The 15145-nt window shown below is 52.0% G+C and overlaps 1 protein-coding gene across 1 annotated transcript; it reads left to right on the top strand.

Moving 5' to 3' along the window:
- The first annotated feature begins 7589 nt into the window (after positions 1 to 7589).
- On the top strand, positions 7590 to 14711 carry AP1S1 (adaptor related protein complex 1 subunit sigma 1). Its single transcript, XM_049787884.1, has 5 exons — positions 7590 to 7672; positions 10208 to 10386; positions 11962 to 12070; positions 12849 to 12986; positions 14135 to 14711. The coding sequence occupies exons 1-5, from the start codon at positions 7670 to 7672 to the stop codon at positions 14180 to 14182; spliced, it is 477 nt and encodes a 158-aa protein (XP_049643841.1). The 5' UTR covers positions 7590 to 7669; the 3' UTR covers positions 14183 to 14711.
- Positions 14712 to 15145: the final 434 nt, after the last annotated feature.

Raw genomic sequence — 15145 nt, 5'->3', positions numbered from 1 at the left:
GTCATTAGGTGACGCATGGCTGTATAGTCGAGTATAAGCTGCTGATCAGGAGCGCTGTTTGATTGAAACTTGAGGGGTGAGTAAGCCAGGAAGGGGGGGGGGCGCGTGGGAAGAGAATGAGGCTGCAGAATCCCTAAGAGGGACAGCCCAGAGCATAGGGGCCCAAAGGGGACATGGAAAAAGGTGCTTTCTCCTTTTCCTTCTCTTCGGAGAGTCCCCCCCCCCCATCCCCTGGGCATCACTGAGCCCAGCCTTCCAGTATCACACACAGCCCTTATGGATAAAGACTCATCAGCCTTTAGGCACCCCCAAAGGCCTCCTTCCCCAACAAGAGCCCACTCACCTGGGAAAAGCAGGGACATGGGACACGCAATGAGGAAGAAAGTGACTTGTTTGGAAATGAGAAAGTGTCAATGAGACGTTTAAATGGGGTATCCTGTTTCTTTATTTATCTCATAAACATTTGCTACCTGCTGAGAATCAGGCCTTGGGTTGGGCTGAAACAGCAAAGGATGGACCATTTATGGTCTCTCAGGAGCAACAGATTAAATGTGTGGTATTAAATACAGAATTTATGGGGCCAGAGCCATAGCACAATGGGGAGGGCATTTGCTTTGCATGAAGCCAACTTGTTTTCGATCCCCAGCATCCCATATGGTTCCTCTGAGCACTGCCAGGAGTAATTCCTAAGTGCAGAGCCAGAAGTGACTCCTGAGCATTGCTGGGTATGGATCAAAAACAAACAAACAAACAAACAAAACAAAAACAAAACAAAACTTAAAACAGAATTCAAATTTGGGGACCGAAGAGACAGCATGAAGGTAGGGCTTTTGCCTTTTGTGCAGAAGGATGTTGGTTTGAATCCCAGCATCCCATATGGTCCCCTGTGCCTGCCAGGGGCACTTTCTAAACATGGAGCCAGGAGTAACCTGAGTGGTGCCGGGTGTGACCCAAAAAAACAAAAAACAAAAACAAAAACCCAGAATTCAAATTTGGCTAATTAGGGATCTGGTGAGATGGTAGTGGGGTCCGATGCTTGACCTGCACCCCCAGTGTTGTATTAAATAATTAATAATTGAGGTGGATGGTGATGGATGGTGAAGGATGGAGGTGGATGGATGCCTTTGTCCTTAAGCCCCAGCCACGTGGCTTCATCCCCCATCAACCGGCGGGTCTGGGGTTCAGGAAAGCGACGGGTATTGAACTCACTCAAAGGCAGGCATCAGGAAGCATCAGCTTTATTCATACCCTATCCACCACATGTGTGTGGCCTACATCATAACCTTTCAAGCATTCAGCCATTCTTAGCTAGCCCTGCGTCTTAACTCCTTTCAGCCATCTCCCTTTGACCTCCATGCTGGTCAAAGACCAAAAGAGGCAAAGACCTCAAAAGCCAGAGAGCCCAGCAGGGCAGAAGGTCTAATCCCCTGGCTCAAAGGCTTATCTACCTTTTCCAAGACCCCTCCCAGGAATGGGCGGGGTCTTGCAGGTAAGGTCAAGTTACCTAGGAAATATGGGTGGGGGATGAGGCTTCATTTCCCCCTTCTCTGAAATACAAAAGAACCTTTTGTAATCCTAACTCCACCTTTAGCCAAAGGTGGGTTAATATTTTCATGCAGCAACATAATAAAGTGAAAATTAACATACCAGCCCTTTTCAAAAACATAACATTTCTGCAAAATATACTATACCACAGTTTGACCCCTGGCACCACTAACTAAAGCTGTGAGTAGCTCCTCAGCACTAGCAGGTATGGCCCACACCCTGTCTCCCTGCTACAATTTAGTAGGGAACTAGAGAGACTGTTCAGAGGTTAAAGTACTTTCCTTGCATGTGGCTGACCCCAGTTCCATTTTCAGCACCATATCCGGTCCCCCAGCACTAAAGAGCAACCCTTGAGCATAGAGCCAGCAGTAGCCCCTAGCACCACTGGGTGTGCCCCCATCACCAATTAAGTATATTTTGAGTGAGAAGAAAGAATTCTCTCTGTATCCAGAGAATTCTATGTGTGTAGTAGCAGGGATCAAAACCAGGGCCTCATGCACAAGGGGCAAAACTCCACCCGAGCCACATCCCCGGTGCCTCCAGGCCCAGAGCAAAGGGAGTCCTTGGGCCAAGCTCTGCCAGGACACTCTGAGAATGCAAGAGGAGGAGGTGCAAGTGGCTCTTCCTGTCCAGTCTCACTCTGCACAGTCCACGATAACCTGCCAGGACAGGGACCTGTTTTGGGTAAGGGAAGGACAGTTTTTAACTCTAGATCTCACTGTGATTAAAAACAACAACAACAAACAAACCAGGCGCCGGAGAGATAGCACAGCAGTAGGGTGTTTGCCTTGCACGTGGCCAACCCAGGACAGACCCAGGTTCAATTCCCTACATCCCATATGGTCCCCCGAGCCTGCCAAGAGCAATATCTGAGTGCAGAGAAGAGCCAGGAGTAAATCCTGAGTGCCACCGGGTGTGATCCCAAAACAAAACAAGACAAAAAACCCACAAAAAACAAAAAAACACCCAAAACTAATTATCTAGGTATTAGGAAAAACACAGCAAGTTCCTGTGGCTCACCTGAAAGGAGTAAAAACAGTTTAAAAGAACCAAGAGGCCAAAGCAATAGCACAGCTACTGCAAAGCAGGGAGGGCCTTTGCTTTGCATACAGCTGACCTGGGTTCGATCTCTGGATTTCTGAGCACAGAACCAGAAATAACCCCAGAGCACTGCTGAGCATGGCAAAGAAAGGAAGGAAGGAAGGAAGGAAGGAAGGAAGGAAGGAAGGAAGGAAGGAAGGAAGGAAGGAAGGAAGGAAGGAAGGAAGGAAGGAAGGAAGGAAGGAAGGAAGGAAGGAAGGAAGGAAGGAAGGAAGGAAGGCAGGAAGGAAGGAAGGAAGGAAAGGAAGGAAGGAAAGGAAGGAAGGAAAAAAAGGAAGGAAATGAACCAATCAAGTAACAGGGAACTGAATTCTTTTTTTTAAATATATATATTTTATTTAAACACCTTGATTACATACATGATTGTGTTTGGGTTTCAGTCATGAAAAGAACACCACCCATCACCAGTGCAACATTCCCATCACTAATGTCCCAAATCTCCCTCCTCCCCACCCGACCCTCGCCTGTACTCTAGACAGGCTTTCCATTTCCCTCATACATTCTCATTGGGAACTGAATTCTTTCATTATTACTGTTTGGTTTGGGGGCTACACCTGGCGATACTCAGGGCTTATTCCTGGCTCTGTGCTCAGGAATCACTCCTGGCAGGATCAGAGGACCATATGGGATGCCGAGGATTGAACCTGAGTCAGTCACATGCAAGGCAAAGACCCTCCCCAGGAACGGGAATTCTAAGAGCAGGAGGCCAGTAGGAGGCTAAGAGCTCTACCTGGAGCCAGAGCAAAGGCCCTGGCCTCCACAGGTAATGGGGCAGAAGCCAGGGTCCAGGAAATCCCTCACCTCTGCTCTTTTGCACTGCTGCCAAGCGCCACCCGACCACCAGTTGGTCTCCATTTGCCTCCATCCAACTTCCGCAAAGCCTTGATTCACCTGACTCCTCTTCTTCCTGCTCTACTGAGGAGTGTTTCACCACCAGGAACTCAGTGGCATTTCTTCTGTGGGTCCCTCCTCATTCACTCCATCTTGTTTCTGAATGCCCACAACCCTTGGGGTGGGAGGTTGTCTTCTAATCCCCAGGCATGGATCCTTCAAGTTGCCTCCAAGGTGCTCAAGGTTTACTCCTGGCTCGGTCTCACAGGGATCCTTCCTGGACAGGTTCAGGACATTGATATGTGTGCTGGGGTTAAGCACCAATCATCTATTCTATAGCTCCAGCCCCAGAGATAAGCTTGCTTTGTTTATTTTTGTTTTGGGGGCCATACTCGGCAACAGCTCTGGTCTTACTCTGGCTCTGTGCTCAGAATTCAATCCTGATGGGACTCAGGGGACCATATGGGGTCTCATGTCAGCCATGTGTAAGGTAAGCAGCTTCCCCACTATTAAAGACTCTGGCTCAAGGAGATAAAATTTCTCTGAGCTGCTGCCGTGGTTCTGTATTTAGGCTACCATTTGACCCTCTGCTGAAATGACTCTGAACTCTGCAGATTCAAACTATGGTGACCTGCCAGTCAAGTGAGTAATGTCACAGCCTGCCAGACCCCTTAAACAACCCCAATTCTCATGACTCTCAAACCCAGACTCAGATTTCTTCTGCGCTAGGAATGCTGCCTTGCTTGAGGACTGCTGCTAAGAGCCAGGGTCTAGGATCACATTTACATTTGAGAACTTCCAAAGGTCCTTGGGCTGTTGAATGCCCTTCTGCTTTGCCTTTCCCTGGAGAGACGAGAGCCTCAGTAAGTCCTTATTTGGGGTGGAGGTCACACCTAGTGGTGCTCAGGATTTCCTTCTAGCTCTGTGCTCAGGGATCACTCCTGGTGGGGTGCAGAGAACCATTGGGTTGCAGGGTAGTTGAAGTTGTGTCAGCCACTTGCAAGGTAAAAGCCCTCCCCTCCATAGTATATCTTATTTTATTTTTGTTCTGTTTTGTTGCTTTTTGGGTCACATCTGGTGGCCCTCAGGGATTGCTCCTGGCTCTGTGCTCAAGAAATTACTCCTGGCAGGCTCGGTGGGACCGTATGGGATGCCAGGGATTGAATCCGATGGGTTGAGTGTATGGAAACTGCCCTACCTGCTGAGCTATGGCTCCAGCCCCTATTTTTGTTCTGTTATTAATGGCCACTTATAGCAGCACTTGAGAGGTACTCCCAGGCCAGTGCTCAGGGACCGCTCTTGGTACTGCTTAGAGAACTATGCAGTGCAGGGAACCCAATTGGGGCCTCCTGTATGCAAAGTATGATCTTGGCAGCTGGGGTATCTCTCCAGCCCCTCATTAAATCCCTCTTCCCCACTTCTGTTCTCCACCCCACCGCAGCACTTGAGTTTTGCTTCTGCCCCCCTAGACACACTTATTCTTTCTTCTCACTTTCCCAGGATTACCTTATTTTTTTTTTTTTTTTTTTTTTTTGGTTTTTGGGCCACACCCAGCGGTGCTCAGAGGTTACTCCTGGCTGTCTGCTCAGAAATAGCTCCAGGCAGGCACAGGGGACCATATGGGACACCGGGATTCAAACCAACCACCTTAGGTCTTGGATTGGCTGCTTGCAAGGCAAACACCACTGTGCTATCTCTCCAGGCCCAGGATTACCTTCTTTAGAAATAATAATACCAAGGGACCAGAAGAACATCAGCAAGGCCACTGCCTTCAAGCAACACACAGTGGAGGACCAACACCCAGACACCCCTGGGCAAGAAGGGTAGAGACCAGATTCCAGCCCTTTGACTCCAGTCTTTTACCTCCAAAACAAAGAGCAGAGAGAGAGAGAGAGAGAAAGGTCAAAAAGGAGCAAACAGGAAAATGCACAATTACCACTATCTACTCAAAAATAGTAGCGACCTCAGGGCCAGAGCCGCAAGAGAATAGGGAGGGCGCTTGCTTTGAACGGAACCAACCCAGATTTGATCCCTGACACCACAGCTTGTCCCTCTGAGTGCAGAGTCAGGTGTAAGCCCTATGCACAGCTAGGTGTGGCCTCAAAATCCAAATGAATAAAATCAAACATCCCTGAGACCCGAGAAATAGCACAAATAGCTCAGTGGGCAGAAATACAGGCTTGACACGGAGGAGCCACCAGTCTGATCCCTGGTACCACCAGTGGTGACCCTCTGGCCTCCACAGTATTGAGCAGTAAAAGCCCCTGGGCATTGCTGGGTATTTGCTGGCCCCAAAACCTAAATAAATCTGGGCCCAGGAGAGGGCTCCACGGGCTGGTATACAGGAGTTGCAGGTGGGAGGTTTCACTTTGATTCTTGGCACCAGCAGGGTTTGACCCAAAAACCAAAAATAAATCAATTCATCAAAAATCAGAGTATCAGTAGTTAACAAAAGTTACCTAGAGGAGGCCAGAACAGTAGTGCCTCGCTGCTCGGTCAAGGCACCCGCCTTGCAAGCGGCTGACCTGGGTTTGATCCTGGGACCCCCCATAGAGCTTCCCTGAGCACCACCAAGATTGATTCCTGAGCATGGTCAGGTGTGGCCCAAAAATAAACCCCCAAAGTTATCTCAAAACGACCATTTAAAGGAACATGTAACTTGATTTCGTTTCGGGGGCCATACCTGGCTTTGTTCAGGGTTTACTCCTGACTCTGCTCAGGAAACCATATGGGATGTCAGGAATGTGACCCTATGGGTAGAAGAATGCAAGGTGAGTTCCCTCCCCACTATATAATATCTCCAGCCCGGAATATGGATAACTTTAAGCTTCTCTCTCTCTCTCTCTCTCTCTCTCTCTCTCTCTCTCTCTCTCTCTCTCTCTCTCTCTCAAGCTTCTCTCTGTCACTCAAGCTTCTCACTCTCTCTGTCTCTCAAGCTTCTCACTCTCTCTGTCTCTCAAGCTTCTCACTCTCTCTGTCTCTCAAGCTTCTCTGTCTCTCTCTGTCTCTCAAGCTTCTCTCTCTCTGTCTCTCAAGCTTCTCTCTCTGTCTCTCAAGCTTCTCTGTCTCTCTCTGTCTCTGTCTCTGTCTCTCTGTCTCTGTCTCTGTCTCTGTCTCTCTCTCTCTCTCTCTCGGACTGGTGCAATAGCACAATAACGGGTAAGGCACTTGTCTTGCACTCAGCCAACCCTGGTTCCATTCCAGCATCCCATAGATAGGATCCCCCGAGCAATGCGAGGAGTGATTCCTCAGCGCAGATTCAGGAGTAAGCAGCGCCTGGCAGGGCCCCAAAACAAGCAAATACTATTCTCTCATCAGGCAGGCAAACTCCTGCATTCCTTATCTACACGCACAGTTGCACACACTGGATTGCACATGTATACACTGGCGCTTACAGATGCACACAGATGCACATGCAAACACATGCATGGACGTGTGCTCATACACAAGCACATAGGGTTGCACGCAGCCGAGATTCACCTGCCTCGGTTTAACTCAGACCCAGCCAGGCTCCCCTTGGAGGGTCTCTTACTTACTCCCCTTTTCCCTCTCACTTTCTTTCCCACCTCCCACCAATAGGCCCATTTCTCCCTATAACTGAGTCTGGGGGCCCAGCAGGTGCTCCCTGTAGCAAGCAGCTACTACTTACTTCTCAGGGCTCCTTCTCCTGGGGTCTCCCTCCCACCCCACTTGGCCTCCTCCAGCTGCCCCCTGGAGCCCTGCTCCCCAATTCCTCACAACCCCCCCAAGCTCATCATCATCATCATCATCACTGCATCCACCTCGACCCCTTTCCCTGCCCTTCGCCCCTTTCTCCCCAACCTCCCCACAAAAAAGGTTCCAAAGCCCGAAGACCGCGGCGGGGTCTCCCTCTCCCCCTCCTTCCCATCCCACCCACCACCAGACAGCTGGTTACCATGACGACCGGGGCTACTCAAAGCCCAAGTCAAGGACCTGGTTGCCATGGTTCCCGCTTCCCGCCTCCAGCCCGGGGCCGGGGCCGGGCCGAGCCGCGGGTCGCGCGCCCTCGACGCCTGCGCAATGTGGGCCCAGGAAGCCCCGCCCATAACGGGGCGTGTCCAGGGGCGTGGCCTGGGCCGGAGGGTGGGAAGGAAGCGAAGACGAGAAGAAAGGCAGCTGGGCCGGCTCCTACGGTGGCCGGAGAGGGACGCGCGGGGCCGGAGGCTGCAGGATGGTAGGCAGGGGAGAGAGGGAGGGGAGCCGAGGGGCGTGGGCAGCACCTGCAGGGGTGTTGGGGGGCCGCCCTCGGGGCCAGCCGGTCTGGCTTCCCCTCTTCCCCGGGCCCTGCTAGGCCCTCCTTACTTACAGGGCGGGCATTGGGTCCCCGGAAGAAGAGCAGCTGGAAATGGTTTTGGGGTTCAGGGGCGCGTTTATGGGGCGCTTGGGGGGGCAGAGCCGGCGGGACCCAGCCTGGGGGGAAGCGTGCCCAGGTTGCTTGAAATCCCGGGGAGGGGTCTCGGGCTGCCGCAGGGCGGCCAGTGTGCGGAATGGGGGTGCAAGGCCTGAGCGCACCGAGGGTGCGGGGGTGGTGGAGCAGGGGCCCCTGGTGGGAGGCGAGTTTAGGGGTACCCGGGCGTCCTGATCGCCCTCAGGCTGGGTTTGAGGTGAGGAGGGGAGGCGAGGTGAGGTGGACTCCAGGTGCTGCTGCTCCTGGTAGAGCAGGATCTCGGGGTCCCCTGCTCCCCAAGCTCTGTGCTCTTTGAAGGGCCCACTCCAGGCTTTCCGGGAACCTGAGTCTTCCGCCTTCCCTGCCCCCACCGGGCCGCCTAGCGCCAGCTGGCCCGATCCAGTCCCCACCTGGGCCTCGTTTTCCTCCCCAGTCCACCACCCCAACCACCCTCCACTTTTCTTCAATTCTGATTTCTCAGCTTGCTCAACCTGCCCTCAAGGCTCCTGCCCTGACAGTGCCAGTGGAGGAGACACCCCATACATACACCCACTGGAACCCCAAGACTGGGCAGGGTGCCCCAGGCCCTCCCCACCTACCTATGTTCCTCTAAAAGTTCCTAGAGGGAATCTCACCCAGTGGCTGTCTCCTAGATCCTAGAAATATATAGGTTTCCTGGTATCCGGGGGGGGTGGGGGTGGGAAAGGGACTATCAGGGTCCAAGTGACTGGCTGGCAGAGTGGGGAGAGGGGATATTTTTTGTTTGTTTTTGAGCCACCCTCTCCCCAGGGTGCTCAGGGATTACTCCTGGTTCTGCACTCGGGTCATTCCTGCTAGTACTCGGAACCATATGGATGATGGGATCAACCCAGCTTGGCTTGTGAAAGGCAAGCACCCTGCCTGCTGTACTATCTCTTTGGCCCAAGTTTGGAACTTGAGTATCCCACTACCATGTGCTAAAGCAGTGGAGATCAAGGTCTGAGAGGGCGCTTGCCTCGAATGTCGTGGGCCCAGGTTCTATACCTGACATCTCATATGGTTCCCCAAGAACCCCCCAGAATAATTTCTGAGTACAGAACTAGGAGTGAGCCCTGAGCACTACGGGATGTGGTCCCAAACTAAAACAAAACAAAGGTAGTAATAGAGATCAACACCTAGGGCATTGAGTGGTGAGGATGGTTAGATTTGGGGATCCCCAGGGGACCATAATGGGAGGCGCAGGAGAAAACAGACCTCAGACCCCAGCCAGTGATTGTTGAGTAGTGACTTTACTTTGGAAAAAAGAACAATGAAGCTGAAAGTGAGAGTCACAGACATACCAACTATGTTATATCCTGGGGCTGCCCCTGGAGCAAATCTCAGCTCTTTCCTTCCCTCCTAACTACAGAAACTTGTTCCCAGATGAAAAAAAAAGAGTTCTCCTGGAGGCTAGAGAGATAGTACAGCAAGTAGGACACATACCTTACATGCAGCTGACTGGGGTTCCCCTGGTGCAGAGCCAAGAGTAAGCCCTGAACACAGCCTGGTGTAACTCTCAAACCAATATGAAAAATAAAAGTTCCAACCAGAGTAACTGATACTAACAGTGGGTTCTGGTACTGCCTTGCATACAGGTGACCCGAATTCAATCCCCAGCACCCTATATACCTCCCCCCACCAGTCACCAGGAGTGATCCTGTAGCACTGTATCAGAAAAGTCAGCACTGGGGCTGGAGCGGTGGTGCAGTGATAGACCATTTGCCTTGCATGCGGCTGACCTAGGATGGACCGCAGTTCAATCTCCTAGTGTCCCATAGCCAGGAGCGATTTCTGAGTGTATAGCCAGGAGAAATTCCTGAATGTCACCGGGTGTGACCCAAAAACAGAACAAAACAAAAAAAATAAAGAAAAAAGAGGGGCCGGGTAGGTGGCGCTAGAGGTAAGGTGTCTGCCTTGCAAGCGCTAGCCAAGGAAGGACCGCGGTTCGATCCCCCGGCGTCCCATATGGTCCCCCCAAGCCAGGGGCGATTTCTGAGCACATAGCCAGGAGTAACCCCTGAGCGTCAAACGGGTGTGGCCCAAAAACCAAAAAAAAAAAAGAAAAAAGAAAAGTCAGCACTGCAGGTATGGCTAAAAACAAACAAAAAATAAAAAAAATTCAGGTTCTTCACTCATCATCCCTACTGTGGTGAGAACTGGGATGAGTGTGGGTTCTGAATCTCTGGAAAGAGAGTCCTCAAGAAATTATGTGCTGAATACACACACACACACACACACACACACACACACACACACACACGCAAGCACTCATACACACATACCCACCCCCTTCTTTCCTCCCAGATGCGATTTATGCTGCTGTTCAGCCGTCAGGGAAAGCTGAGGCTGCAGAAATGGTACCTGGCCACGTCAGACAAGGAGCGCAAGAAGATGGTTCGGGAGCTGATGCAGGTGGTCCTGGCCCGGAAGCCCAAGATGTGCAGCTTTCTCGAGTGGAGGGACCTCAAAGTGGTTTATAAAAGGTGATACCCCCGGGGGCCAGAATGATGGCACAACAGGTGTGCTTTGCACATAGCTAACATGGGTTTGATCTCTGGCATCCCACATGGACCCTTGAGTCTGTCAGGACTAATTCTGAGTAATCTGGCAGAGTCAGGAATAACCCCTAAGCGCTGCAGGGGAGTTACATTATGCTCCCCCCAAAAAGGTGACTCCCCGGGGCTGGAGAGATAGCATAGAGGTAAGGCATTTCATTTGCCTTGCATGCAGAAGGATGGTGGTTCGAATCCCGGCATCCCATATGGTTCCCTGAGCCTGCCAGGAGCGATTTCGGAGCATAGAGCCAGGAGGAACCCCTGAGTGCTGCCAGGTGTGACCCAAAAAAACAAAAACAAAAACAAAGTGACTCCCTGTACACTGCCTGGAGGCAGAAGGAGCTGGCAGCAGCCCAGGTCACTAAGAAAGGAGAGTTGAGAAGGACCTTGGAGAACAGGGGACAACCATCCTTTTTATTCCCAACTCAATTGGAAGAAATATTGGGGAGTGACCTGTGAGGTGGTGCTCAGGGACTGCCAGGGGCATGGCCAGCAATTCTCATCCAATGGGCACTTCCGCCAGGCCTGAGAATGTGGTGCTCGATTTCGAGCAGTACTCAGGGGGCCTCAAGGCCACACCTGGCAATATTTGGGGAGTCCTGCAGTGCCAGGGATTAAATAGAAGGCAAATACCTTAGCTAGAGCGATAGCACAGCAGGGAGGGCATGTAACCAAGCTGGGTTTGATCCCCAGCATCCTATATGCCCCCTGAGTACCACCAGAAATGATTCCTGAGTATAAAGCCAGAATTAACATTGCCAGGTGTGACCCAAAAATAAAGGGAAAAAGGAAAAAAAAAAGAGGCAACTATCTAGTCCCTGTTCTTTCTCCCTGACCCCAGGAAGAAATTCTGGTTCGTTCAGCAGTCAGACTTTTGAGGAGGGGGTGTTTTAGGGCCACATCTGATAAGCAGTGCTCAGGGCTTTTTCCTGGCTCTGTACTCAGGAATCATTCCTGGTAGTGCTCAGAGGACCATATGGGGTGCGGGGGATTGAACTATCAGTCATACAACCTGACCCAACATGCATACTCACACACCCCTCTAGATCCAACATTTATAGATTATGAAATCACGTTTTTCTCTGTCTCAGTGTCTCCCTGTCTCTCTAGTTCTTTCCACAATACTCAAAGACTCAAAGATTGTGAAAACGCTGTCAGATTTACACACACACACACACACACACACACACACACACACACACACACACACGTCATACAGCCTGACCCAACATGCATACTCACACACCCCTCTAGTTCCAACATTTATAGATTCTGAAATCACGTTTTTCTCTGTCTCAGTGTCTCCCATCTCTCTAGTTCTTTTCACAACACTCAAAGACTCAAAGATTGTGAAAATGCTGTCAGATGTACCACACACACACACACACACACACACACACACACACACACACACACACACACACACACACACACACCAGCTCTGAGCCAGGAATGGGGAGACAGGAGAGACCTGCACCCCAACCCTCCCTGGTGTCCCCTCAGATACGCCAGCCTCTACTTCTGCTGCGCCGTCGAGGGCCAAGACAATGAGCTCATCACCCTTGAGCTGATCCACCGATACGTGGAGCTGCTGGACAAATACTTTGGCAGTGTGAGTGTGGCCCCCCAAGAACCCCACAGCTCCCCCCAACTGCCAGATTTCAGGGCCCACCCTGGGAGATGGGACACCAGGGGATGCAGGAGCTGTGAGAGCTGCAGTTAATCTCCCTCTTTAAGCCATAAGCCCATTAGTTGAGCCCCTTAATCATCCCACAGCAGGACAAGAGGGCACCCCAAATCTGTCTCGGCCAGCGAGAGCTTCAGAACTGAGTCCCCCAAGGACAGGCACCCGATTCTTATGGTATCAGGAGATCCTGACCCAACTTGCCATTGGAATCTTCTGGAGAGTTTTGTTTTTGTTTCTGGCCAGCCAGGTCCAAGATTCCACCCCCAGATTCTTGAACAGGCTGATCTGGGGGAGCGGAGGCAGGCCTGGGTGTTGGCAGCCAGCCTAAGCTGACTTAATTTCATCCTAACAAATAACTCCAGAACCTGTGTCGTCTACCCCTGGGCGCTTGGCCCTGGCCCTGCATCTACGCCACAAGGACAGACAGAACTAAATGAAATGGCAGAAACTAAATGAAATAGGTAGTGGCAGTATCTTGCTGGGGACCCCAGTCTCTGACATGAACTCTAGATTCTCTGGGGGTGTCTGGGGGACAGGGGAAGGCTTCAAGGCTGGAGAGATAAGAGATTGATGGGGGAGACTGAAGCAGCAGGCAAGTGGAGAGCATGGAAGGGACACAGGCCAAAAGATTAGTCATAGTGGGAAAGGGGAGTGGGTAGGGACACACCCAATATTCAAGCTCGCTGGTGACCTTTCTGCCCAGGTGTGCGAACTGGATATCATCTTTAACTTCGAGAAGGCCTACTTTATCCTGGATGAGTTCCTGATGGGGGGTGATGTCCAGGACACCTCCAAGAAGAGTGTGCTGAAGGCCATTGAGCAGGCTGACCTGCTTCAGGAGGTATGGGAGGAACCCTCAGACCCAAAGTGTCTTATACCTACACAATCACAATGTCCCCACTTTCTTCCAGGGTTTCCCTGGAAACTGGAGAAGCAGCATATGGTGGGTCCTGCGGTCCTTCCTTGGTGCCCCCCCCATACCCACTTTTATTTTTTTATTTTATTTATTTATTTTTTTGGTTTTTGGGCCACACCCTGTGAGGCTCAGGGGTTACTCCTGGCTGTACGCTCAGAAGTTGCTCCTGGCTTCTTGGGGGACCATATGGGACGCCGGGGGATCGAACCGCAGTCCGTCCTAGGTTAGCGCACTTTTATTTTTTTGTCTTTTGGGCCACACCCAGTGGTGCAAGGGGCTACTCCTGACTCCGTGCTCAGGAGTGATTCCTGGTGGTGCTTAGGGGATCCTACGGGATGCCGAGGATTAAACCGGGGTTGGCCATGTGCAGGTCTCCCCACTGTGCTATAGCGCTGGTTTCCTTTTACACGCATACACACACACACACACACACACACACACACACACACACTCACACGCGCACACACATGTGTGACTCTAAACACCTGGTGTTCCTCAGAATCCATAATCTGTGGGGCCCTGGGGCATGAGGTTGTGGGGGCCTAGCTGATCACGCTCCCTGCGCCCCTGCCCGCATTCCATTCTGCCTCCTCTTTGCTGTGCAGCGGAGACTTTGGTGCAAGGAGATGAGTCACCAGGATCCGAGATGACAGTGATGAGCATGCTGGCCCCAACCGGCTCTGAAGAGGGGGAGCGTGGGTGGGGGGCTTATGCTTGCAGTGGGAGAAAAGCTGAACCCGACTGAGGCCAACTCTCGGGCCAGCTTGCCCCTAACATTATGGCCTACTTGGTCTCCCACACTCTGTGCGCTGGGTTGGCCCCGTGAGTCATCCTTGCGGTCTCTCTCTGCTCCCCAGATCCTGCGCCAACCTTCCCTTGCCACCTTCTAGTAGCTTCCGCCCCTGCTCCCTAGGGGTGCTGACTACCTCAGTGACTGGGGTGCCCTCCTGGACTCCACTGGCTCAGGGAGCCTCGGAGGGGATCCTAACTGTTTCAGCCAGGAATCACAGTTGGCCCCTTTCTCTTTCTCCTTCATTCCCTTACTTCCTTTCTCTCTGTTCTCTCTCTCCCAGGAGGATGAGTCCCCTCGCAGTGTGCTGGAAGAGATGGGTCTGGCCTAGCCTGCCAGGTCCCTGTGGAGTTGGGGAGCCCGGGCAGGAATGCTTCTCTGGGAGGGACCCAGCACACCCTGCTCTGGAGTGAGCTGGGGGTTCTGCATCCTCGAAAGTTGATTCCCTCCTGCCGCTCTTGCACTCAGATGGAGGGAGATGAGACCCAAATGGGGGTGCTCTGGCTTTGCACCCCTGTCTTTGAGGATCCAGTACCCCCTCCACTCCGTCTGTAAATATATAAATATGTCAGGTTCGAGGTTGGGGGCTTTTCCCTGCCTCCCACCTACCTCCAGCCCTCCTGCAGCTGGCCCTGGGGAGGCCTCCATGCAATCTGGGAAGGTCTGCCCCCCTCTTGCTTGGCACGGTGCCCTCCTTCTGGGGCCAGGAACTGAGTTAATTTTTGTCTAACCTGCCACTTGGAGGGCAGGGAGTGCCAGGCAAGTGGGCAGGCTAGGGAACCAGCCTCTGCTCTTTGGGTCCCTGTGGGGCGGAACTGCTGCCTTGGTTCTTTCCCTGGTGAAATAAAAGAGGAACCTTTCTGGACTTTGCCTGCCCCAGGCTTTGTGTGCCCAGGAGCAATTTTTTTCCCAGATTGGGTATGTGGGAGGAGTTTGGGCAGAGGACACTGCATCTCCTACTTGAGGGGTATTGGAGTGTCTCCTGCAGTCCTGATGTCTTTGTCACTTGGCTCAAGGGCACATTGATGAAAGGGGGGTTCTGAGCCCAGGTAGGGAACTCAGTACCTCAAGATGCAGCTTCTGAATCCCAGGGTGAGTCACATTGGGGGTCAGGGTCCTGACTGAAAGAGCTCACCCATTTGGTTCAGTCTGATTGGCCAAGGGTATAATTCGCAGGGATAGCTCCCCTATTAGGTGCACAAGGGTTGAACTTGGCTAAAACTGGAAGTTTCTACCTGCTGGCCCCCACCCTTTGATTTCCTGTATAGTAAATGTGATATGGTGATTTAGGAAC

Source organism: Suncus etruscus, chromosome 15 (assembly GCF_024139225.1).
Source record: "Suncus etruscus isolate mSunEtr1 chromosome 15, mSunEtr1.pri.cur, whole genome shotgun sequence".
NCBI lineage: Eukaryota > Metazoa > Chordata > Mammalia > Eulipotyphla > Soricidae > Suncus > Suncus etruscus.
This window is presented reverse-complemented; position numbering and strand designations above follow the sequence as displayed.